We start from the raw sequence: 24,925 nt of genomic DNA, 5'->3' as shown, positions 1-24,925 counted from the left end.
CTGAGCGTAAGAGATGATCTGGGAGATTTTGGCTGATGAGCTATTAGAATCTTCAGAACATTTTTGTGGTTTCTGGGGGCAGCCAGACAGAATATTTGAAATTGAAATTCTAGGAAAAGCCAGGACATACGGTTGCCCATAGCTGTGGGGCCACTCGGGTTTTTAAGTAGTCCACAGCCTGGTGTCTTGTAGCCTCAATGTTGGCAAAATGGTGGCGTCAGTGCTGTCATCTCTGATTACTGTGTCTATTATATCAGGGGTCACTCATTTTTGAGGACTCTGTACTTGACACTTAACATTAGACCAAACTCAATTTCATTTCTATTTGATGATTCAGAAGGGATTTCGCAGCCTGCAGGGCTGGTGGTTCTTGATGGTTTTCATCACACTATCAGTGTGGGGACATGCTGTGGAGAAGAGAATGCCAGCAAAGACTGTCCTTTTGTTCTTAGCCTCATTTTTAAGTATTGTCTTCTCACCTGCATCTTTGCCCACTTCAAATATATTTGCATACTGTTATAAGAACAATTTTTCTTTGATATCTAGTGGAAAAATATCTGGTTTTTTTTTTTAAGTGAAATGTCATGAAGGGCACGTGATAGGGGGTGGAAGATGGGTTAGGAACCCTTCAGGTGAGACCTCCGTTTACAGGCCTAACCACTAGACCGTGGTTTCTTTGCATCCCTTCCCCCATGGCCTGATAAGAATAAAAATAGCCTATATGATAACACTGACAGGAGTCAAGTTTCAGGGGCTTTTGGTCCTTATTCTTCTGGGCATAAGCTGATCTCTGCGGGCGGGGGAGGGCCACTGGGATATAGTGTTGCACGGGTAATTAATTCCTCCGAAGCATTCAGCACTGCCGTCTCCGAAACGATCTTGGGCCCTGGGCAGTGAAAGGACCAGGGCAGTCTGCTTTAGGTGCAGGCAGCGCACGAGGCGATCAAAGGCTGCATGCCACCCAGCGAGCCAGTCGGCGAGGCACGTTTTCAGGAGAGAGGACTGGCAAAGCTGGTCTGTGGGTTTTCCTGACGTGACAGTTTATGCTGAAGCTGCCCTTCCCCACAGCTGCAGTGTGATGTGAAAATTTATGTTCTTCAGGTGGGGGGGCGTGGTGTAGAATGATGCCTCTGAGGCCCTGTGGGGTTCAGAAGTGCCTTCTGAATCATCGAAGAAGACTGAGTTCTGATCACCTGTGTTTATGTTCAGGGTTTTTTTTTTTTTTTTAGTCTTTCAAAGCGATGGTCCAAGTAGATGGTATTGATGGTCCTTTGCTCTTAACCCAGAACACTCCATTCCCTGATTGTCTGAGATGACAGAGGTTGTTGTCATTTGGGAGAAATGTTGCATTTTAAGGATAAGGATACGGAGTCTGAGTAGAAGTTTTAGGTGCTGTACAGAAGGATCAATGCCGTAAACATGTCTTAAGCAGCTGCACCAGGTCAAACCCCGACGACCAGAATACGGCTCTGGCCTTTTAAAGAATCCACAGTCTAGTGGAGGAGACAGGCAAGTACATAATTAACTATAATAAAAGACAAAATGTTCTAAGTAGACTTATTAGGAAAGTGATCCATGCTTGTTGTAAAAAAGAATTCAGAAGAGTGTCGAGTGAAAAATAAAAGCCCCACGTCACCCCGAGCCCCCATTCCTGGGCTGTGCAGAGAGAACTGCAGTTCAAGTTGCTTCAGCATCCTTGCAGAAATGGGCTCTGTTATACTTACACTAGGGTGTCAGCCAAGTGCCATGAGATCATAGAAGATGGGATGAGCAGTCAGTTACATTGGGGGAAAGCTTCACGGGTGAAGTGGCATCCGAGCTGGGCCAGAAAGGAGAGAAGAATGGAGGACATGGTACAAGCAAAGGCACCGGGCATACAAGTGCATTGTATATTCCGACAGCGGTGGGTAGTCTTGGATCAAATGGCTGGCACTTGGCGGGGTGAGGGGTACAGTGTGTATTGTGTGTTATAGGGTGGAGATTGAGCTGACGAGGTGGAATGCAGCCACGTTTGGAAGATCTTGTATAATATCAGGCTGAAGAATTCGGAGTTTTCCTGGAGGCACTGGGGAGCCATTGTAATCTGTTGAGGAGAAAGTGAGAGGGTCAGATTTTCTTCTTAGGAAACTAATGTAACATAGAGGATCAGATGAGGGTACGTGGGGGATGCAGAAGAGTGACTTCTGGTGGAGGGAAGCCAATTAGTAGGCTGATACAATATAGTTCAGGCTGGAACTGGTGGCAGCTGGAACTGGGGCAGCGGAATGCAAGGCGGGAAACCCTGTAAACGCGGGGACCACTAGCATCGGGATGCAATGTTTCTCGATCACCCCCTTCCTGGTTTACCAGCGCCAGTGTCTGGCCCCTGACCGGCCTCCCGGGCACCCCTCCCAGCTGTCCCCAGGCTGCCGCCCAGTTGGGTACACTCAGCAGTCAGTCTGTAATGTGAGCTCCGACCCTGCAGAAACGATGGTGCTGCCTCTGCTGCCGCAGCCGGAGAAAAAAGTTGTCTAATGCATTCCAGAGCCAAAGAGAAATGCCTTTTGGATTACCCGCAGTTTAGGCCTTTCTCCACGGCTCCCCCTCTGCTGGGGAACATCGTGGAGAACAAGAAGGCAAGAGAAGCAGGAGTGAGAACAGGAAAGGGAAACGAGCCGGGGTTGGCAGGGGTGGGGGTGCCAGTAGATGGTCCATCCCAGGTCACGGGGTGCAGATATGACGTCCTGGGGAAGCCTATGGAAAAGAGTTTTCAGTTCTGGAAGGCTCACACCAACTCTGCGTTTCCGTCCCTCTCCCTCTCTTTGAGACAGGCCAGTCACGGATTGAGTGCTCGCCATTTTGGCGAAAGCCGGGCCAGGCAGTGGAGGGGACCAGAAAATACTCACCTCACCTATACCCAGTGAGCCTGTGGTTCAGTGGAGGGAGGCCAGACTAGCACTGTGGCCCAGTGGGAGAGTGACCAGCCAGGTTCAAATCCAGTGGCCCTGCCAGCCTTCCCCTCAGCCTCCTTCCCTAACTCTCATTCTTGCCTTTTCCAGGCCCTGCAACTGGTTCCTCTTTACAGACGTCCTGAAGAGGCTGAAGCTTTCCTCGAGGATCTTTCAGGCCCGATTCCCGCACTTTGAAATTGCCACCTTGCCCAAGGCAGAGTTCTACCGGCAGGTGGCCTCCAGTCAGCTGCTGACCCCTGCTGAGAGGCCTGGAGGCCTGGCTGACAGATCTACCCCAGGCTCTTCTGAGACTGTGGAGCTGGTGCGGTATGAGCCAGAGCTGCTCAGGCTCCTAGGGTCTGAGGTGGAATTCCAGTCTTGGAGCAGTTGACGGGGGAAACGGCCCCTCCCTTTTCTTCTTTCTCCTCCTGAGTCCGCCCTTCCCCCATCTCCCATGTCTCCCCCCACCGAGCACCAGACTGCAGAATGAGGCAATAATATGGACCAACAAGAAGCCGCCTTATCAAATGCCAGCATTAGTGACTGGATTTTTTGGGGGGGTTACAATTAGTTCTCATCTCCCTGTCATCGTCATTGGTGTCGTGGTGGTTGGTGATGGGGGTGGAGAGTTCAACCCCACATCTGAGGACAACAGGTCCCAGGGGTGGTGGGAGGTGGCGCTAGGGTCCTTTGGACTGGCCTCCCGGGGTATGACCAAGACCAAACCTGGGCCCTGGATGGCCATGGCCTGTCCTGAGGAGAAATGAGAAAAGCTCAAATCTCTGAGCGCCCGCTCTGTTCCCCTGTGTTCTTCTGTCTTTCATAGTATTTATTTTATTAGTATTTAATTTGTATTGTTTCATTGGTTTCTGATAAGTCTGTATCACTGTGATGGTTTGAGACAACTTGTATTGAGGGACTTTCTTCACCACCTTCTGTTTCTTGATAAGCTCTGGAGCCCCTCCCTGCCTCTTACAAAGTGACTCTTGGGGTTTTTCCCCACCGGGGAAGGCGGGGGGGTGGCTGGGGAGACATCAAGTGTGACTAATGAAGCTAGCTGGTGCTGGCCCGGGGCTGGGGGTTGGGGTCAATCCCAAGGCTTTGGTGCTCCCCTCCACACACAGTTTTTTCTCGTTTTCCCCTCCTCTCCTTCGTGGCAGCCCTGCTATTTTGAGATATGTGTTTACCAGGGCGGGGAGGATTGTCGGGGGAGAGGTTAATGAGTGACTCTAATAAAGGAAGAGTAGAGAATGGGTCTGCTGGGTAAGGTGCCCCCCCCTTCGCTGCCCCCTCAGAGTGCACAATCTGGATTTGTTCCCGCATCTTTCCCCTGCAGCCCCACCCACCCCACCTGGTTCTGGCTGAGCCCTCTCTAGATACTGAGCTTCTCAGCTCCCGGCTCTCATCCCTTCCCAGACTAGCAGTGCCTCTCTCCTTCCTCTGCCCCCAGTCTCCTTTGGAATCTGCAGAGGGCTTTGGGACCGACGGCCAGATGTGAAATCCAGGCCTGAGCTGTTTCTTAGGCAAGAGATTCGTCTCCAGCTCCGGCTCCACTCCTGCCTGCAGGCTTGGGGCTGAGTGTGGCCGTCAGGCCTCCCTCCTGGCCTCAAGGGCCTGCAGTGCTGGGTTTGTTCAGGGAGAGAGAGAGAGAGGAGGAGGGAGGGAGGAGCTTGGCTGCTTCCCCATGCCTGCCCCCTCAGTGGTGTTGTCTTTCCCACTCTTGTTCTTATTTTTCTACCAATTGCTATTTTTCCGAACAATCCTTGTAGAGAGTATGTGCCATCCAAAGTCAAGAGGGCCTCCCCGTGGCTGGCTCTGGTTGGAGATGGTACAGTTTTATTGTACAGGTGCTAAAACAACAACAACAAAAGAAGAAAATGGGGGGGGGAAGACAAAAAAAAAAAAAGCCAGTTTGAGGATGGGACAATCTATTCTCTGGAGGCTCCTGACCCACGCGGGAGCATTGGTGGTTATTTTCTTTGTATTGTGTTTGTTCTTTGTTCCCGGGGGGGATGCTCTAGGCCCCCTTCTGTAGGACTGCTCCCACCCCACCGTACTGCCCAGTTGGTTTTGAACAGTTGTTCTCCCTTTTTAAAAAAACAAAAACAAAACAAAAATATATATATATATATAAAGTTGAGGGGTTTTGCATTTGGACTTTTTGGTTTTGTTTGGGCCGTGGTAATTGTGTGGTTTATTTTATATTTGCCTTTATTTTTATGCATTTGGGTGTGTATTCTGGCTGCTGTCGATGTTTCGTTTTAAGCAACAGGCTGTGGAGTCAAAAACACTTGCATACCGAAAACCTGGCTCAGGGCTTCTGTCTCCCGTCTCTCTTTTCACTACCTGCCCTTTGTGGCTTTTCACTGGTTAAAGAAGATTGGCGTCCCGATTAAGTCCACAGGGGAACCCCTGGTCCTGCTCGGCAGTTTGGGACCCTGAGGAGTGCAACAAATGAAGAATAAGGTGGAATGGCTAGTAGAGTTCTGGGTCACTGGGTCAAGCTCTGGAAGGGAAGGAAAAGAAAAGGCAGGGCACGTCCTGAGTCCTCTTGGTGGGTAGGGGGGAGGGTGTGCATGTGTGTCAGCGTTCCTTGTTGGCCAGAGGAGTGGCAGGATTCTTGCCATCTGGTGAGACTTGTGGTGGCTCCATCGAGCAGCAAGAGGGGACAGTAAGCAAGAAAATCACCTGCTGGTTGGTTCTCTTGCCTGCCCTGGACCACCCAAACCAGTGCCTGGCTGCGTGGTCTCCCTGCCTGGACTACTGTGCCAATGTCCGGCGGGTCTGAGCGAAGCTGCGCCCCTGCCCTGCCACCCCCCTCACCGTGTCAGCCTCCTGTGGTGCTGCTTTCCTAAGATGTCCAACAAAGATCTTACGAGTTTCTGAAAAATGGTGCTAGAAGCTATGGTTCCTTCTGACTGCTGGCTCCAGAAGGCACCTGTTTCTGTTCCAGGGGAAGGGAATGTTTGACAGGACTAGGATGAGGCCCTTTTAAGCTGTGTTCTTGGGGCCTCTCACCACAGGAAGAGAGCGTGTAGGTAAGGGGGTCTTTGTGCCTGGCTGACTAGCATCCAGCCATCCCTGGTAGTGAGCTGTTCTCTCTGCTCAAGCCCCAGGAGCTGGCCTCAACCCAGGTCTGGCTCTTTCTGCCCAGACATGTAGCTATAGGGCATCACCCCTCTGAGCCATAGCATTAGTCTTTCTTGTTGGTCTTTCCCTTTGCATTTCTGATCCCAAGACCGTCTGGAATAGCTGCGTTTCTCTGGTTCCCCGACAACCCCGTAATGGTTCAGATTCAGGTCCATCCTCCGGTTGGAACTTTAAGTGAAGTGAAGAACAGACATGGCAATAGGCTATGAGAGCCGGCTATGAAAGCCATGGGGTTCAAGGATTCAGTTAGGCACAGGATGTAGTAGCTGCTCAAAGGGATGGACCTCAGCCTAGACTGGGCAAGGGGCCTGGGGTGGTCAGAGAAGACTTCCCGGGAAAAGTGAAGACTGGCTGATACTTAATAAGTGGAAAAGTAGGAATTAGGGGAGGTAGGGAAGAATGTTTGAACCAAAGGGACAGTCTGAGCAAATGCATGGAGCCAGAGAAGAGGAGGAGTAGGTATAGGCAGCTACAACCCACTTGAATGTTGGTGTGGCTGAATGGTGGGGGAGGGAGGTGGCGGGGAGGCAGGAGCCCTGCAGTCCAGGCTGAAGAGCACAGCTGGGACCTTTGTCTTAGACATTGGGAACCATGGGAAGATTTTCAACTGGGTAGTGACAGAGGTCAGGGGTTTTTTGTTTGCTTTTGTTTTAATAAATCGGTAAACATGTGTTGGGGGTGGGACAGGCAGAGAGAGTGGAAAGGGAGGGGCCGCCATTCAATCCCTTGAGAGAAGAGAGGATAGAGGGAAGGTGGGAAGGATATTATAAGGATTTCCGTTTAGGGTGGGAGGGGGATGCTGTGGGCAAAGTCAGAACACCATCAAAGGCAGACAAGGATGGTCCTTTGGGGAGCTGTGGACATCTGAACCAGCCGTATCTGTGTGTGTGTGGCCCCTTTGTCAGTTTTCAGCAGCTTCTGGTTTTCCTGCTTGTGGGCTCCTACCCACACCTTTTCCAGTGTCCTCCCACTGCCCCTCCCCCCACCAGGTTGCAGAGAGCAAGGCAGGAGGTATGGGCTTTGATGTTAAATCTGCCTCGCTGGTCTGAATTGGGGTGAGGATGGTGGCCTTTTATTAAATGGTCTCCTAAGTCGTTCAGTGTGACCTAGAGTCAGCTCCACCACTTACTCCCTAGGCGCACTGTGAGTGAGAACCGAACCTTTTCTGGAGCCCTCATTGCTCCGTCTGCTAGATGGGGCTCAATTTACCAACAAAAGAGAATCATATGAGAATTATACTGAGGGCAAAACATGGCGCCTTGTGCACTCTTCATGGCTGTGACAGTTGAAGTTAGTTTCGTCCTACCTACCCAGGGGGAGCCCTGGTGGTGCAGTGGTTAAGCACTTGGCTGCTACCTTTTGCTAACTTAAAGCTTGGCAGTTGGAACCCACCAGCTGGTCCCCAGCCGCTCTGTGGGAGAACGATGTGGCAGACTGCTTCTGTAGAGATTACAGCCTTGGAAATCCTATAGGGCAGTTCTGCTCAGTCCGGTAGGGTCACTATGAGTCAGAATTGATTAGATAGCAACGGGTTTCGGGTCTACCTACCTAGGGCAGTAAGCCTATAGAAGGCAGTTGGTTAATGACAGTCTTACCAGAATGTTCCTCCTTGGGATGGGGGGTAGGCAGGGAGGCCCTTATTCCCTGAGAAAGGACCATCCCCTATCTCCGTATCCCTATTTGGAACCAGCCATTGAAAACCCGACGGAGCACAGGTACACTGTGACACACATGGGGTCGCCGGGAGTCACAGTCCACTGAGGGCGAGTGGTTTTAGGTGGGTTTGGAGGGGCGTGAATTGGGCAGTAAACTCCTATCCCCTTCCTTCCATACTACAGCCTATTTATTGTGTGTCCCACCACCAACCAGGCAAGCAAGCGTGTGTGGTGGGGCGGGGGGCGGTTCTGCCGCAAAGGGGGTCTTTAGCTGTGAGGGGGCGGCACGAGGTCCTCGGCCCTGTGGGGGTTCCATGTGTCCCCGGAGGCTGGTGTCCGCTGGCTCCACTCTGGCTCTCCGGAGCTTGGGCTCACGCAGCGGTCGATCGGGGCCCTCCGCTGCAAACATGTCGTGGGCACCTGGCTTCCGCTCCGATTTCAAGGTGGAAAGCGGCCCACCTGAGGGCGCCCCTGCAGGCAGAGCGTGTGAGGACGCGGACGGCGGCTGGGGCGCAGCCCACTGCCCCCGACCGCCGCCGCGCGCTCACCTGCCGAGCACGGCGAGGCGGGGCCGGCGCCACTGGCCAATGGGGAGAGGACATTCAGTCGACGGCTACATTTCCGGGGCCTGGGCGGGGGGGAGGCCGAGGAAGGGGGAGGGGTTTGAAGCTCCGGAGCAATGGGAGGCGTTGATGGAGGCCCGAGCAGCCGGATGACAGTTGGGGGCGCTGGGGCATGACAGAGGAATGGAAAGATGTGCCGGCCACCGCTGCCAGGAGTAGCAGGCCCCGTCCCGGTCCCCCCTCCTTTCCTGGGCTCCGCTGGACCACCCGCCTGCTGCAGCCGGCTCGACAGCGCCACCTGCTGGACGTCGGCGTCTACGCCCGGCGAACCAGGGCCGAGGCTCTCGGAGGCTCGGTCCGGCGTGGTCCCCAGCCCTGGGAGCGGCCCGGGGAGGAATGAGCTCACTCGCTCCGAGTGCCGCGGCTTTGGCCTCTTAGAATACGTGATGGGGTCAGAAAGGTCTATGGTCGTCAGTATAACTTCTTATTCCGCCCGTTCCACTGGGGCGTAAGAGTTCCACCGCTCAGTCCTGCCCAAGGAAGAGGAAAATCGTGGTGAGGCAGTCCCTGGAAGGAGGCAGCAGCCGAGGAAGGGAGATCAGGAGTTGGCCCGCTGTGCCTGGTGACAGCAAGGCACAGCTGGAACCAGCCCTGGGTTTGTTGTGGATTCTGTGGCTCTAGACATGGGCAAAGGAAGCAGCTGCCTCGCAGTATTACAAAACGTAACCAAACGCTTTGCTGTCCAGTCGGTTCCGGACTGACACCGACCCATAGGCTAGAGTACAACTGCCCCCAGGGTTTCCAATGCTGTAAATTTTTAGGGAAGCAGACTGCCGCATCTTTCTCCTTCAGAGCAGCTGGTGGGTTCCCACCACCAGCCTTTCGGTTAGCAGCCAAGCACTTCAACCAGTGCATTACCAGGGCTCCTGGCAGTGTTATATGAGCGGTCAAAGAACGGGGGTGGGTTGTCCATCTCCCACTCCTCTTACCTGCCATAGTAGAGGGCTGAAGGCCCCCTAATTAGAGACAGGACTCATTCGTTCTTTCACTGAACATTTATTGAGCACCTACTGTGTGCCAGGCATTGTGCTAGGCGCTGGAGATACAGCAGTGACCAACACACAGTCCCTGTCCTTGAGGAGCTCACAGTCTATCGGAGGAGAAACATACATAAATAAGGAAGGTGCTGCAATGTGCTAAGTGCTACAATAAGAAAAAAAATAAGAGATACGTACAAAGTGTTGAAAAAGGAATACGTCAGGTACTGGGGGCGGGGATGGGGTCTCTCCTCCATGACACTGTGGCAAAGGCAGGGATGTGGTTGCCACATGACCCCCGTTCAAGTGAACCTGTCTCCTGAGGTTCTCCTCTAGCCCTCTCCCATAACTATATCAAACCTGTTGCCATTGAGTCGATTCCCACTCATAGCAACCCTCTAGGACAGAGTAGAACTGCCCCATAGAGTTTCCAAGGAGTGCCTGGTGGATTCGAACTGCCGACCCTTTGGTTAGAAGCTGTAGCACTTAACCACTATGCCACCAGGGTTTCCTTAACTATATCAGCACAGGTTAATTTATCAGATGGGCAGGTTTAACACCTTAAGTAAGAAAGAAACTGGACAGGGAAGTCTCTTTAGGGGCAGAAGATGTTTAAAGTAGTAACAAATCTTGGGTGGTAAGGCTGAGGGGTGGGGGTATCATGAGGGCACTGAGCCAGGGAGGGCAGCCCCTGGGCAGTGGAGCACCTGGGATGAGTGCCTGTGCAGACAGGAGGTCAGAGGTCACCCACCTCAAAGTTCGGCTCCCTTTCTCCCACCAGCTCAACCAGTCACTGTTGGTTGATGTTCACTGTACACTCGTGGTGTGCCTTGTTCTGCAGGTGATACAGGCCCCCGCCCCTCAGGAGGTAACACATTAATTGGGGAGACTAGGTACAGGTTGTTCAAGATTTCAGTAACAGTAACAGTGATTACGATAGAGGAGATGTCACAGGCTGGTCACGATCAGTTGCCAAAAGAGTGGCAATTGCTATGAGTTCAAAATCAAGAACTCACTTAAGGCTAGGCTGGTGTGGGGAGGATGCTTCCATGAGTTGAGTCTTGAAGGACAGGTACGATTTAGTTGGTATTGGAGGTGTTTGACTGCTAACCAAAAGGTTGGTGATTGGAGTCCACCCAGAGGTGCCTCAGAAGGGCCTGGTGAGCTACTAAAAAATCACAGCCAAGAAAGCCTTACGGAGCACAGTTCTACTCTGAACACGTGGGGTCACCGTGAGTTGGAGTTGACAGAAACTGGTAAGAAGAGACGTGGAAAGACCACTGTTGCCAAACAGAACCAAATAAAGCAAAAGCACAGAGGGGGGAAAGCCCCACGCATGTCCAGAGGCCAGTGAGCCCATCAGTTCAACTGGGGCCGCGCATTCACGTGGACGACCGGTGGGGGAGAGGACTGGAAAAGTCAGTTACGACCCGATGGGCAAGGGCCTCGAATGGCAGGCTGAGGACTCGGGACCTTGTCAGAAAGCAGGGCAAGCTTGAAATACTTCCCGAACTACTGCCCTGAGCCCTCCCAAGTGCCCTCCCCAACTCTTCCGGGACCCCTGGACTGCCTCACGATCCAGCAACTAAAGAATTCATGCCCAGCCACCTAGGATGGCTTGGAGGTGAAGTATTTTGAGTATCACTCCTACCTGTAGGCAGTGAGGAGCCACTGGAGGCTCTTCAGCAGAAGGACAGAATTGGTTCCCTGGCAGATCAGAGGGGGTGCCACTGATCATACTGGGGGCCATTAGTGTGTTCAGGGGAGGGAAGCTAGGGGGGTTGAGTTAAGCTCTGGGAATGTGGAAGAAAGGCCAGACGTTAGAGACATTGCAAATTGGGCTGGATCTCCGGAAATGGGAAAATGGGACAAGGCAGCCATCGGACAGGTCTGCTATTTCGAGGTTAGAAGGTCAGAGAAATGGCGACATCATGAACAGAAAGAAAGAAGGCGTGGAGGTTTTTAGTTTGGGGAAGGTTTTTTGTGTACATGGGAAGAATATGGAAATCCATTTTTAATAGAGGGCTGTCTTTGAGGGGCTGACAGGCATCTAGGTGGAAATGGCTGGCAGGCCACCAGATGTGAGCCAGGAGCTGAGGAGGAAAGGAGGGGCTGGCATTCTAGAGCCGAACTGGAGCCATGAGAATGGACGAGACCCTTGGGGTGCACCCACATTTAAAGCCACAGATGAAGAGCCAGCACAGGCACAGAGGACGGGCAGCAGGAGAGTGCAGGAGAACCAGGATAGTGCAGAGGAGGGAATGGGAAGTAGTGTCACATGCTGTGAGGGCTAGAAGGGACCGAGAACTGTGAAGAAGACGTTGGATTTGACTGTGAGGGTATCGATTACCTTCCGATGATGAGTTTCTGGGGGGGGAGGGACAGAAGCCAGGTTTTGGGGGGGGCAGGGCCGCCCCTAACCCATGCAGCGCCTTTGTGCACATTTTACAAACGTGACCCCTTCTCAAGACGCTTTACTTGCAACCACCAGGAAACTGCCATAATAAACTGATTTTATTAGAAAAAGACACTTTAATGCCATCTGGTGGAGATGTGTAGTAATGCACCTGCACAACCATAGATGGTTTCCTCCTGGAGGAGGAGGGAGAAGAACGAGAGTGGGAAAAGATGATAGGGCTGGTAGCTACCAGAAGAGGGTGAAGAGTGTGAAGAGCAACCAGGGGAGGTAGTTAGGTCAAGTGTGCGGCTTTGTACCGAGGACATAGCAAAGGTCCTGAGGCACAAATTTCACACCAACCAAATTCACCAGAAAGACATGGCTGTTTCCAAGGCTGACACTTCTTAGCCTTGCCCCCAAACTTGGCAGAAGAGAGACAGGCTAATTCAAAGAGGGGAGGGGGGAGGGGACCCAGCCCTTGGCTCAGGGGTTGGCTTTAAGAGAGAATAGGTTGACCCTCAGAAAGAGGACAGAGGGGAGCAACGAGCCACATGGATGGAGACAGGAGAGGCACCATGGGAGCACTTGTCTTCTTAGTGGAGGAGGAATGAGTTGGAGATGAGGGGCAGTGGTCTACTTGAGAAGGTCTGCGGGAGCCATCGGGAGAGTGGGTTAGGAACCCCACGAGATGAGTAGAAAGCAGGCTGGGTGGCAGGAGCAGAGTGGCAGTGGGCCCAATCTACACCACTCCAGGACTATCCTCAGCAAGGCCTGACAGCTGGGAAATATCAGGGGCAAAATGAATCCACGGAGTCCCTGGGTGGTGCAGTTAACATGCTTAGCAGCTAACTGAAAGGTTGGAGGTTCAAGTTCACCCAGAGATGCCTTGGAAGAATATCCTGGTGATCTGCTTCTGAAAACTGAGCCATTGAAAACCCTGTGGAGCACAGTTCTACTCTGACATGCATGGAGTTGCCGGGAGTTAGAGTTGACTCACCAGCAACTGGCTTTTAAAAATTAATCCAGAGGGAACCCAGGACCGAGGATGTAGGCCAGGGTGTCAGAGAAGACTGTTGTCCTGCAGAGGGCTGGTATTCCAGAAACAGCCCAAAGCCCTAGGCACAGATGCTCAATTAAGTCAGCCCTGACTGGGGATTTTGTGGCTGGCTCTGACTCTGGAGGGGCACTTTGCCCCTGGCAAAGCACTCTGGGGCAGCCACGGTCGCAGCCTTTTCGCGTGGCGACTGTGGTGGCCAGTGCAGCAAACTCCAGGAAGAGAAAGCACCTCAGGCTAGCCTCTCTTCGTGGTTTTATACCACTCGGTCTTCTCGTCCCTTCCAACTGCATCCCCGTCTCCTGGTCCACATACATTGCAGCTCTCCTACCTTCATCCTGTGACAGCTGTGACATCTCTCTAGACCTGGAGGCTCCAACCTGTACCCCATAGTCCCAGAGCAACCAAATCTTGGTTTGTACAAAGGGAATTACCTCATGCTTTTCCCTTTAAAAAAGTCCCCGCGTCTGTGGCAGACCCACAGAGAGACACACACCCTCGAAGACCTCACAGCTACACCCTTGTTCCCCCCGAAGAAACTAAGATACGAACTCACAAATACACACAAATACATACAGAGATATTCACATACGGGATAGCAAGTTCCCTGTGTAGGGAATGCGGCTGGTGAAATGCAGTCAGGCAAAAGGCCGCGTCTCGCTAAGCCCTGCACCTGGCCTGGGCACTGACTTCTCCCTGGCCCAGGAGGTTTTCCCTCCATTGCCAAGTCAGGCCATTATCCTGGCAAGAGCATATCCCCCTAATACTCTTGAAGACCATGGTCTGATACCAGGGAGGTTTGAACTAGGCAGAGCTTGACCATGGTGATGCCAGGCAGGGATGGGGGCTGAAATGTAAGGGCAGGGTGTTCTACTGAAGTCAGTCTCCACTAGAGGAAGTCCACAAAAAAATGCTACTCAAATTGGCCTAGTAGGCCACACTTCCCCCAGCCCCTTCGCTTATATATCATGGGGCTCCATCTTAATGAGGGAAGTTGGGTTGAATGGAGAGAAGGGGGCTGGAGTGGGGGATCTGGCCAGAAGGCTCCCAGAGGTGGTCACACTAGGCTCAGCCATAAACAGGGACCCTGAGCCTGAGGAGAGCTCAAGTTCAGCCACTGGGGTCAGCCCAACAGTGGGGCGGCTGGGTGGAGAGAAAGTCTGGTTCCCCATAAGGCTCTGATTCTGGGAACCCCTTGAAACCACCTGGGTTGGGAGTGGCTGAAGGTGAGCCTGGTCTCTCAGGAGCTCCCTCAGGGTCTCTTCAGGAACCAGCAGCCCCTCCATAGGGGCCCCAGTCACCATGCCCTGCACATAGGAGGAGGACCTGAGTGGCCCCTCCTTGACCCCAGGGGCTCCTGTGGCGCTGGAAGTCCTGATGAAGGCAGCAATGACAGTCCCAGGGGGCTGAGAGCTGGGGCCTGCTGGTCCAGCACCCGTGACCGGGGGTGGTGCTGGATTGGTTGGGCGGTTGGCCCCAGCCAGAAGTTGGGGAAGGCCACTGAGAATCAGTGGAGGCCCTGGTGCTGCCACCTGGCTCTCTTGGAAACTGGTGTTCAGGGGAAACGAGGCCTGCAAAGTGAAGGTGTCCTTGAAGGTTGAAGCAGGTGGAACGCTCTGGAGAACTAGCTGGGTTGAAGCAGTAGTACTGGTGGGAGGCCCGTTGGTCAGCACCGTGGTTAGCGGGATTGTCTGCAGGGTCAAGGCAGAGCCTGACCCCACAGGGGCCACTCCTAGGTGGATGTTGCCAGGCACTGAAGAAGGGCTGAGAAAAAACAGAAAATAGGTTTGGTTAAGACAGCAGACATGCCCCAGCTGGTTAGAAAAGAGGGCACATGAAGAGTGAAGCTGAAGGTGTTTTGTTTTTTGTTTTGCCCATTGCCGTTGAGTCAATTCCGACTCATGGCGACCTCATGTGTTACAGAGTAGGATTGCTCCATAGGGTTTTCTTGGATATAGTCTTTACAGAAGCTGATCGCCAGGGCTTTCTTCCACAGCACTGCTGGATGGGCCCAAACCATCAACCTTTGGGCTAGTAGTTGAGTGCCAACCATTTGCACCTCCCAGGAACCTTGTTGTTTTAGCTAACGCTTATTGAGTATTTAGTATAGATCAGGGATCATTCTGAGCACTTTACATGCAGTAGTTCACTCAATCCTCACAACAGCCCACATTCTAATAAAATTAATAACTTGATTTGATTGCTTGAGGAAACTGAGGTACAGAGAGGTTATGTAACTTGTCCGAGAGCACGCATCTAGCAAGCAGTAGAGCAGGGACTCAAATCTAGGCTTGCTGACACCAGAGCTTATGTTCCTCACCGTTCCACTCTACGCCTCCCCTCCTCAGAAGAGTGCACAGTAGGTGAGAGGTACATATGCAGAACCCAGAAAAAGTCCAAACTTTTCAGGGAAAATTGGGGGCACCCTAGCACGGACCAGAAATACTGAGAGCTTTCCAGCTGGGCCTGGAGGACCTGAGGAAAGCAGAGTAGATATTCCTGCAATGGTCTCTGCTGCCTCTCTTCTGGAGTGAAGGAGAGTTGAGGGGATGGGCCCAGAGGTGGAAGCTCCTGGTGGCTGCTTGAGGGAGAACGCTGGTGTAACAGGAGCAGCCCCAGCTGGCGGCAGAAGGCAGGCCTCCCAGATCAAGTGCTGGCTCTGCCATTACCCCAGTGTGTGACCTTGGGCAAGTCACCTTTCCTCTCTTGACCAACAAGTGCCGCACTGGCTTTCCGGGAATTCTGTTAGGGTCCCGTGAGGCCAGAGACACAGCAGAGCTTTGCGAGATGTTGAAGACTGAGCCCCTCCACCTGAGGTGCTGAGCAGCATCATACTTACTCTGGTGCCCTTACCTCACGGCTTGGGTGAGTTTGGCCTGGCTCTCTGGTGGAGAGACAAGCACAGTGGAGGTAGTGGGGATCTCCTCATCTAGGGACAGTCCCAATTCCAGACTCGCAGATGGCTGTAGACCAACATGCTGAACCTTTGGCTTCTCCCAGGAAGGGCTGCCCTTGCCCTGGGTGGTGGCTCTGGAAGAGACCCTGGAGCTGGCTCGGCGGGTGGTGGTGGTGGAGGGAGTGGAGGAGGTGGAGGCCTGAGGGGACATGGCTGCAGCCTCACTTCTCTCGTCCTCATCTTCAATCACCACCAGGTCCTTGGGCATCTCCTTAAACTGGTACACCAGCCTCTGCCCTTCCACTTTGGCAAGGATGCCTCTTTGGTAGTAATATCTGGGGGACAAGGATAGGGGAGTAGGGAGTTGGCTAGGGACTGAGTGGGGAGGCCATCCCTCTCTGTCTCCCTGATGTACCACCTTCCAGCACAGCGGAGGCAGGAAGCTGAGGCTGGCAGGGGAGCCAGCCAGGAGACCAAGGACAAGGACAAGGGCAAGGACAAGTCCAACTCTTGGACTTGGAAGGCTTTTAGGAAATGTCTAAGATTTTCCCCTGAGGACTCAAAGGATAGTAATAAGGGTTTTAATAACCCTTATCAAATGCCAACCCCCACCTTGCTTTGGGGCGGAGGACAGGGGTGAATAAGGGATGGAAACACGAGTGAGGGGACAGGTGGCTGGGGTTTCAACCATCCCCCAGCCTGAGAAACCAACTCAAGCCTGTCTCCCTGCATCCCTTCTTGGGACGGGAAGCCCAGAAATGCTCTTCCCACTATAAAAAAGAGGCAAGGCTAGGGCAACAGATGTGAGAAGGAGGGGGTTTTCCCTCCCGGAGGACCCTGAGGGCCTAGGGAAGGGGCCCAGGGGCAAGCAGATGGGAGGCCTATGAGATGCATGTCCTCAAAGGACTAGCCAGGCCTCCATTACAGCAGGAGAGATGCTGGACATAAGGCAGCGCTTGGTGACGGTCACCGGGTAGGGACTCCATGCCCCAGCAGCTCCTACCTTAGGGCCCGCCCCATTGTCTCATAGTTCATGTCAGGCTTGTTTTTCTGTTTCCCCCACAGCTTGGACACAGCTTTGGAGTCCACCAGCTTGAAGATGCCTTTCTCTCGCTGGGTCCACTTGATGTACTTGGGACAGGTGTTTCTGTCTTGCAGAAGTGCCAAGAGGAACTCCCACAGATAGATGGTGCTGCCTGCAACGGGCAAGCAGTGAAGGATGGCCTGGGCACCCTGGAGGCAGAGGAAGGGCTCCCTTCCCACCTCACCATCCTCCCAGCCATACCTTTGCCATCCTTGGATTTTTTCCGTATGGGGATGCTGGGGTCGGTGACAGGTGAGGTACTTCGGTTGCCCTTTGTCTTTCGGACTGTGAGAGAGAGGTAGGAAAGCAGGATGAGGCTGAGGCTGTGGTGAGCTATGAGGGAGGGAAGGCCCAGGATCTCACCTGCTGGGGTGGGATGACACAGACAAGGAGGGGGCAAGTCATGGAGGCTGGAGGCCCAGCCATCAGGGGTCCACCCCTGCTCAGTGGCCCACCCTTGTTTCTGGACCCAAAGGTAGCACTGAAACACAGCTAGGGTGTGGGGAAGTGTATTGTTGTTGTGTGTTAGGTGCCAAAGAGTTGATTCCGACTCATAGCAATCCCATGTGACAGAGTAGAAGTGCCCCATAGGGTTTCCTAGGCTGTAATCTTTATGCAAGTAGATCGCCAGGTCTTTCTCCCATGGAGCCACTAGGAGGGTTGGAACTACCAACCTTTAGGTTAGCAGCCAAGTGCTTAACCCTTGCACCACCAGGGCTCCTTGTGGAGAAGTCTAATGCTTGCCTAAGAGGGGTACCTACAGTATGGCAGGTAGGGCGCATGCCTTGGGCACCGCTTGAGGAGGGGCGCTAATGAGCAGTTTCTGTTGGCCATTGCAGTCTCCGTTGCCAGCTGTGAGAAATCGTTCAGCAGTTTAACACTAATTGCCATAGGTGCTATTTTCTGTAGATAGGCTCCTGCTTGCACCTCAGTCACCTTCGTAGGAGCATCATCTACCGAGCCTAATTTTTTTTTGGAATGGAAGGGCAGCCTAAAGGCATAACTGTTGGGCAGGCCAGGTGGCGCTGGGTTTTAGTTGCCACGCTGACAAGGCAGTATCCACCAGCCGTTACCTGAGTAAATCAATAACACCAGGGCTTGGGAAAGCCCAAAGTCCTCTCCTATGTCTGACCTCAACTTCATAAGCTCCACAGAAGGAAGATAAGGACATGGTATATGACTCATCTTTGAAAGGCAGAGGCCCCCCGAGGTGCAAGCCTGGGGTCCGAACTCCCAGCCTACGCCTCAGCCCATTGGGATCCTCTGCATGTCTGGAAGAGCTTACATCTATGTGGAGTAGACAGGAGCTGGGGGAGAAACGGCCGGCTTTGGGCAGGCCAGCCCATGAGGGCCAGGCATTACACAGGGGGCGCCTTTTAGGACCTCCCTGGCATACCAGAGTCGACCTCTTAATGTGACCATAAGCCTCAGCCCAGTCCTCCCTTATGGTCTCCCTCACCCCCACACCCACTGCCCAACCCCCCCCCAGACACATACATGCCCCCCCCCACACACGCTTACTTCTCTTCTTTGATTTCCCAGTCTTCTTGGCGTTCTCCTCTCTGAGGCTCTTCTCCTCCAGAGAGTGCACCTCCTGGCCACCAGTGTCACCCTCCCTGTTCAGGGCCTCGGGCTCAGAGGCAGGAAACAGGTAGCTGGGCAGAGAGACGGCTGGAGCAGTGTCTGAGTCTGGAATCATTTCGGAGGTGCTGACTGCAAGGGGAAAGACCTGAGGTGAGTGAGGCCGGGAGCAGGGTCTCCCAAGGTCAGAGAGAAGGGCGGGCCCATGGAAAGGGGGTGCTGTTCCATGCAGCCTCTGATGCAGGACACACCTGAGAATGCCTCAGGTGCCTTCCATCCTGAGGGGAGGAGACATCTGCAGAGCTGTGGGCGCAAGCTGCCCCAATCACCACCGCCACATCGAGAGGCCACTGGTGGTGGTGGGGAAGTTCCAGGATGGCACCCAGGGTAAAGAGCCACCTTGATTAGTCATTCACTCAGTTTACAACTTGAAGGGGCCTCAGAACTCAGTCACCCAATTCCTCTGCTTAACTGAGACCCAGAGATGGCAAGGCATGTGCCCGAGGTCACACAGCAAGACCTGTCGGCACTCAGGAAAGACGTGGTGAATCCAGGATGAATACTGTGACAGAGTCAGGATTAGAAACACTAGGACTCTTCGCTTTCAGCTTCCGGACTTCCTTTCCCCAGTGTTATCACAGCGCCCCCTTGAGAAAGGGTGGGTCAGGCAAGAGATTCCCCTGTGGCATTAGGGCATATGCCAGGGGGGTGACTGGGGTGGAGACTGCCTTGGGAGCTGTCTGGGAAGGTAGGGGCCAGGTGGGATCAGCAGGGATCTGAGCCCTCCTAGGAGCTGGCCTCTGATAACAGGGAAGGGATGAGGAGGTTCCTAGACTGGTTCATTTCTAAGTATCCTCGATGAGTGCCCCAACTCAGTCATAGCCTACATCTCTTTCTCTCCCTGGGGGCCAGGCAAGAGAGCGGAGAGGCTGGCAAAGCCACTGGCCACCATTTCTGTGTCTACAGCTCCCCCTTGACTCTCTCCCATTCCAGTCACAGCTCAAGAGTGTGTCTACATATATAGTGGTGGGTGTGAGTACACGTGCCTGAAAGTCCAATAATGTTAGGTAATATTTAAGAACGGAATTTTGGGTTGCCTTGAGCGGTCAGTCTAGGAAAAGGACTGGGGTTCCAACTTACAGATCTGCTTCTCATCCAGGACATCGTTGGGAGATTCCACATTGAGCAAGACTTCGGTGGTTGACATGGAGGGCGAGGTTGCTTCATTGTCATCTGACCACAGGTTGAAGAGGGGAGAGAGAGAAAAAGTCTCCTCAGGACATAGGGCACAGGGCGGGGGTACAACTAGGATCAGGGCCAACCCAGATGGTGGTGTTAAGGAGCCAAGTAAGCAGAGGTCCCACAGGACAGCCTGAAAGGATCAGTGCCCTACCTGCCATAACTCTTCACCTTTTTCTCCACAGCTTCCCAGCTGGCCTCCATTCCTCATTTTTCCACCCCATCTCTAAAGATCATGAATCCGCTAAGATGGTCCCCTCCTCTGTGAAACAGCACCACCTTTTGCTCATCCTAACCACCCTCCTTAATTTCCAACTGTTGGGGGCCTTGCCCATGCTGCCTGGGGTCACTAGGAGCCATTGTGGGCTACTGGTCCCTGAAGACAGAACCCCTCTCTCCTCCGCCAGTCCTACCCTGCCCGGGAAGGGGACAGACCTGCCAACAAAAACCTGCCCTCCAGGATCTGATTCTCCGTCATGCACAAGGTCCCATCCGTTAGAATGCCATTGTGAACGTCATCCAGCTCCAGGCCTGAGTACAGATGCAGTAATTCGGGGTAGGGTACCTGCTCCACGATCACGGCTGGGAACACTGAGGGGTCTTCCAACTATGGAGAAGATAGGAATCTGGTTTAAGGCCCATCCACCTCTTCTAGAAAGCCCTCCCTTCAAGAATCTGGCCTTTCGTGCAATTCCTAATTTTGGGAGCCCTGAAGGGCTGTCCTCTGTAGAGGATGATATTGCCCTGTGTCCAACATCACTTGGTGATACTTTGCATGGGTTCTTTTTCATTTTTTTTAGTGGCTCAAAACAACATAAATTTATTATCATACAGTTCTGGAGGTCAGAAGTCCAACACAGGCCTCACTGGGCTAAAATCAAGCTGTTAGGAGGGCCCTTCCAGAGGTGCTAGGAGAGCATCCCTTTCCTCACCTTTTCCAGCTTCTAGAGGCTGCCTGCATTCCTTGGCTTGTGGCCCCTTCCTCCATCTTCAAAGCCAGCAACACTGAGCTAAGTCCTTTTCAGGCTGCCATCTCTCTTATTCTTCGTCTGCCTCCCTCCTTCACTTATAAGGACCCTAATGATGACATTGGGCCCACCTTGATAATCCAGGGTACTCTCCCTATCTTAAGGTCAGCTGATTAGCAAACTTAGCAACCTCATTTCCCCTTGCCAGGTAACCTTACATATTCATTGGTTCTGGGGATTAGCATATTCACATTTTGGTGGGGGGGGGCATTCTTCTGCCTACCACACTCCCCTTTTCACCTGTTCTGTTCTCTAGTTCTTGTTTAACCGATTCCTTATATTAATTGCTACTGTTGTTAGGTGCTACTGAGTCGATTCTGACTCATAATGACCCCACGTGACAGAGTAGAACTGCCCCATAGGGTTTTCTAGGCTGTAATTGTTACGGGAGCAGATCGTCAGGTCTTGCTCCCTTGGAGCCGCTGGGTGACTTTAAACCACCAACCTTTCATTTAGTAGCCGAGCAAGCACTTAACCCTTAGGCCGCCAGCGCTCCTTATATTAATTACTCTCTGTTGAAATAACTGGCATAGTTTCTGTTTTCCTAATTGGATGCTGCGTGATCCTGATACTATTGGTTATTGCTTGTTACATGAAACCTTTTAAACATCTCTGTCTCTCTTTCTCTCATCTGTTTATTTATTAACCAGCCATCTTATTGAACTAGGTTTACCAGGCGTGCAACCATATTATCAGGAAACAAAGAGCCTTGGTGGAGCAGTGGTTAAACGCTCGGCTGCTAACCAAAAGGTTGGTGGTTTGAACCCACCAGCCGCTCCACGGGAGAAAGATGTGGTAGTCTACTTCCGGAAAGACTTACAGCCTTGGAAACCCTATGGGGGCGGTTCTACTCTGTCCTATAGGGGCATTATGAGTTGGAATCGACTCGACGGCAATGAGTTTTTTTTTTTTAAAATAAGGAAATAAATCTAATTTTCCCTCCTATTTTCCACCATGTGGTTCTCTTATTGACTCTCTTGTTCAGTTTTATCGGCCAATACTTCCAGAATAATGTTCAATAACAGAGGAGGTGGGTGCCCTTGTTTTAGTCCTAATATATGTTTGCATGCCCACACATTTGCATGGGTTCTTAACAGAAAGGGGTTGGCTCTGCACTGCCTGCACTCAGTCAAGGGCAGGCATTTTTAATTGGTTGTAGTTCTGAGTTAATCTGTGGCCAGGGTAAGAGCTCAGGCTGTGGGAAGGGTCAGGTTCATTCTGAGGGCAGTGGGAAAGGATTAGTCAATGGCAAGGGTGAGGGCCTCAGCCTATAGTCAGGGTGGTGGACCCAGTTCTCAGCCAGGGTTAGGGGCTCAGAGTGTGGTCAGTTTAGGGCGAAGTCTGTGGCAATGACGGTGGCAAAGAAGATGAAGAACAGAGACATCACAAGCGTAGAAAGGCCAGGGTGCAGTAACTGCCTGGAGGGGGAGAGCATTTCATGTTTCCCGCTTGAGTCAATGGCCAGGGGAGTGGGGATACAGCTCATGTTAATGGAGAATCCAGGAGGAGGAGGAGCAGGTTTGTTGTTGATTTTGTTTTGGTTGTGGGTTTGTGACTTTGGAGACCCCATTGTTAGAGAGTAGAACTGCTCCATAGGATTTAAAAAACCCAAACCCAAACCCATTGCCGTCAAGTCGATTCTGACTCATAGCGAGCCTATAGGACAGAGTAGAACTGCCCCATAGAGTTAAGGAATCAGGCTGCCAAATCTTTCTCCTTCAGAGCAGCTGGGGGGTTTGAACCGCTGACCTTTTGGTTAACCTTTCAGTTTGCAGCCAAGTGCTTAACCACTATGCCACGAGGGCTCCTTTCCATAGGGTGTACTTGGCTGTAATCTTTACACAGGTTGTCAGGCCTGTTTCTTCCACAGTGCAGCTGGGTGGGTTTGTACCACCAACCTTTTGGTTATCAGCTGAGTGCAAACCGTTTGTATCACCCAGGACCTTGGAAGAGCGTGTTTGTGGAGAAAAGTAAGCGGTACAAGGTGTGGATACGGTGAGTTTGAGACCTGTGGGATATCTAAAATAGAGATGCCTATCAATGGAGCCAGAAATACGTTCCTGAGTGCTCAAAAGGGAACTGGTGGTCACTGAACCCCTCGGAGTGGATGAACTTATCAGGATGAGACTCAGGCCCCTGGAGAGCACAGTTGTGTTACAGTGAAACCAGTAACCAGTTGCCATCCAGTCGATTCCGACTCATGGCGACCCCCGTGTGTCAGGGTAGAACTGTGCTCCATAGTGTTTCCATTGGCTGACTTTTCAGAAGTAGATCACCAGGCCTTTCTTCCGAGGCACCTCTAGGTGGACTCAAACTGCCTGCTTTTCGTGTTGGCAGCCAAATGTGTTGGCCATTTGCACCACCCAGGGAAATTAGGCTAAACTAAATGAAAAAAGAGTGTGACTGCAACTTTAAAAAAAAAATTAGACATAAAAGGAAATACACTAGAATGTTTATAATGGTTATATTTTGATTGTGGGACTTTGGGTGATTTTTTCCCCCCTTTTCTCCAGTTTTCCGTATTTCCCAAATTTTCTTTAATGAGAATTTTTAATTCTTCATGAAAAAAGACTGAGAACGGTCAGTTTTGTCAATGTTCTTGAGATATCTGGAAGGATAACAATTGATCAAAGGCCTCTGGGTCTGGCCACTGGGCAGTCATGCTGGCTAGAGCAGTTTCAGGGGAGTGCTGGGGTCCCAAGCCAAATTCCAATGGGTCTCAGAGAGGACATACTGAGGCAGGCAGTCGGGTATAGCAATTAAAGCCCTGGATTCTAGAGCTGTGGTATCTGTATGCTAGCCACTAGTTATGGGGGGAAAAACAAACCAGTTGCTGTCAACTCAGACTCATGGCAGGTGACCCCAAGGGTGTCAAAGTAGAACTGTTCTCCATAGGGTTTTCAATGGCTGTGACCTTTCAGAAGCAGATTGCCAGGCCTGTCTTCCGAGGCACCTGTGGCTGGATTCAAACCGCCAAGCTTTTGGCTAGTAGTTGAGCACTTAACCATTTGCACCACCCAGGTGCTCTCCATTGAGCAGACTAGAAACGAGTAAAAAAGGACAAATAGCATTGAGAGCCCAGGTAAGGTTAGATTTTTTTCTTCCCTTCTCCCCACACGATGCTTTTCATGGGGCTAGGCACACCAGAGGTATTTAATAAAATTGCTCCACCACAAGGGTATGGAACAGCTGGATAGAAAGTACAATGTGCTAAAAGCCCCACTAGGGGGCAGCCTTTGGCAGGCCGCTGGACACTGGACAAAAGTTATCCATCCAGGGATTTAGGATAAAGAGCAGAGTTAGGCTACCATGCCCTTCCAAAAAAAAAAAAAAAAAACCCCATTGCCATCAAGTCAATTCCGACTCATCGTGATCCTATAAGACAGAGCAGAACTGCCCTTTAGGGTTTCCAAGGCTATAATCTTAACGGGAGCAGATTGCCACATCTTTCTCTCATGGAGCAGCTGGTAGGTTTGACCTACTGACTGTTCAGTTAGCAGCTGAGCACTTAGCCACTTTGCCATCAGGGCTTCTAGAGATGGATAATCCAGCTGGATCCCCTCTTTGTGAAGAGAGGGATTTGGTAGCCCAGATATGGTAGGGACAGGACTTGTCTAGATGACGCTGTAGCCAAACTGGGATCAGAACCCAGGGCTCCTGACTCCTAATCTTCCATTTCTTCTTTCTTCATTTTGTGGAAGGAGTGGAGGGTGGCAGTGAGTGTGCCAGGACACCATCCAATGAGTGCCCAGAAAATGGTGCCCTCTTGGCCCCAATGCAGGGCAAGGCATGGAGCAGCGAGGATGTAAGCACCACAATCCTGTCCTAGTTTCCAACTCTCTCCCATCAAAAGACCCCATTTCCAGTTTATTGAGGCCAAAAAGACGGTCATGTGAGGGCCCGTCAACAGGGCTAGAGACATGAGTTTACAGACGCCAGGGGTTGGACTCCACCCTGAAGTTTCTTCCAGCTGGCAGTGCTCCCTCTTGCTATGTGGTCATCCCAGCAGCTTTCTCACTGTGACACCAGGGGTGGAGGGAAGTGGCCAAAAGATCATCTGGTTGTCAGTCCACACCTTGTGCACTCAATCCACGCTGCTGACTGGCCAACAGCTCAGCTGATCTACTTAGCAGCTGCTTTGCTGGCTTGGTTGCTGCACGTGCCACATAATTGCACACAGACAACTGGCTCACTAAATGACTGCCCAGTGCCTACTGACTGGCCACATGAGTGAATAGCTGGTGCACAGTCTGGTCGGCAAGCAGGCACAGCACTCTAAGCATAGTAGGTGCTTGGTCAATATGTTTTGA

At 52.2% G+C, this 24,925-nt stretch overlaps 2 protein-coding genes across 18 annotated transcripts in view; one reads left to right on the top strand and one right to left on the bottom strand.

Annotated features, from left to right (window-relative positions):
• BCORL1 (BCL6 corepressor like 1) overlaps nt 1-5,452 on the top strand; it is a 68,906-nt gene extending 63,454 nt beyond the window's left edge. For all 13 annotated transcript variants that reach the window (XM_049871986.1, XM_049871988.1, XM_049871992.1 and 10 more), the window contains one exon: nt 3,039-5,452. In XM_049871986.1, the coding sequence (XP_049727943.1) occupies nt 3,039-3,321 (283 nt within the window). In that variant the 3' untranslated portion in view covers nt 3,322-5,452. The remainder of the gene's footprint in view (nt 1-3,038) is intronic.
• Nucleotides 5,453-11,831: 6,379 nt separating this feature from the next.
• ELF4 (E74 like ETS transcription factor 4) overlaps nt 11,832-24,925 on the bottom strand; it is a 40,085-nt gene continuing 26,991 nt past the window's right edge. For all 5 annotated transcript variants that reach the window (XM_049872112.1, XM_049872110.1, XM_049872114.1 and 2 more), the window contains 7 exons: nt 20,023-20,194; nt 19,489-19,581; nt 18,289-18,480; nt 16,969-17,052; nt 16,687-16,879; nt 15,641-16,018; nt 11,832-14,551 (listed from right to left, as the gene is read on the bottom strand). In XM_049872112.1, coding sequence (XP_049728069.1) covers nt 13,747-14,551; nt 15,641-16,018; nt 16,687-16,879; nt 16,969-17,052; nt 18,289-18,480; nt 19,489-19,581; nt 20,023-20,194 — 1,917 coding nt within the window. In that variant the 3' untranslated portion in view covers nt 11,832-13,746. The remainder of the gene's footprint in view (nt 14,552-15,640; nt 16,019-16,686; nt 16,880-16,968; nt 17,053-18,288; nt 18,481-19,488; nt 19,582-20,022; nt 20,195-24,925) is intronic.

The sequence above is a fragment of the Elephas maximus genome, chromosome X (assembly GCF_024166365.1).
Source record: "Elephas maximus indicus isolate mEleMax1 chromosome X, mEleMax1 primary haplotype, whole genome shotgun sequence".
In the NCBI taxonomy this organism is placed as follows: domain Eukaryota; kingdom Metazoa; phylum Chordata; class Mammalia; order Proboscidea; family Elephantidae; genus Elephas; species Elephas maximus.
This window is presented reverse-complemented; position numbering and strand designations above follow the sequence as displayed.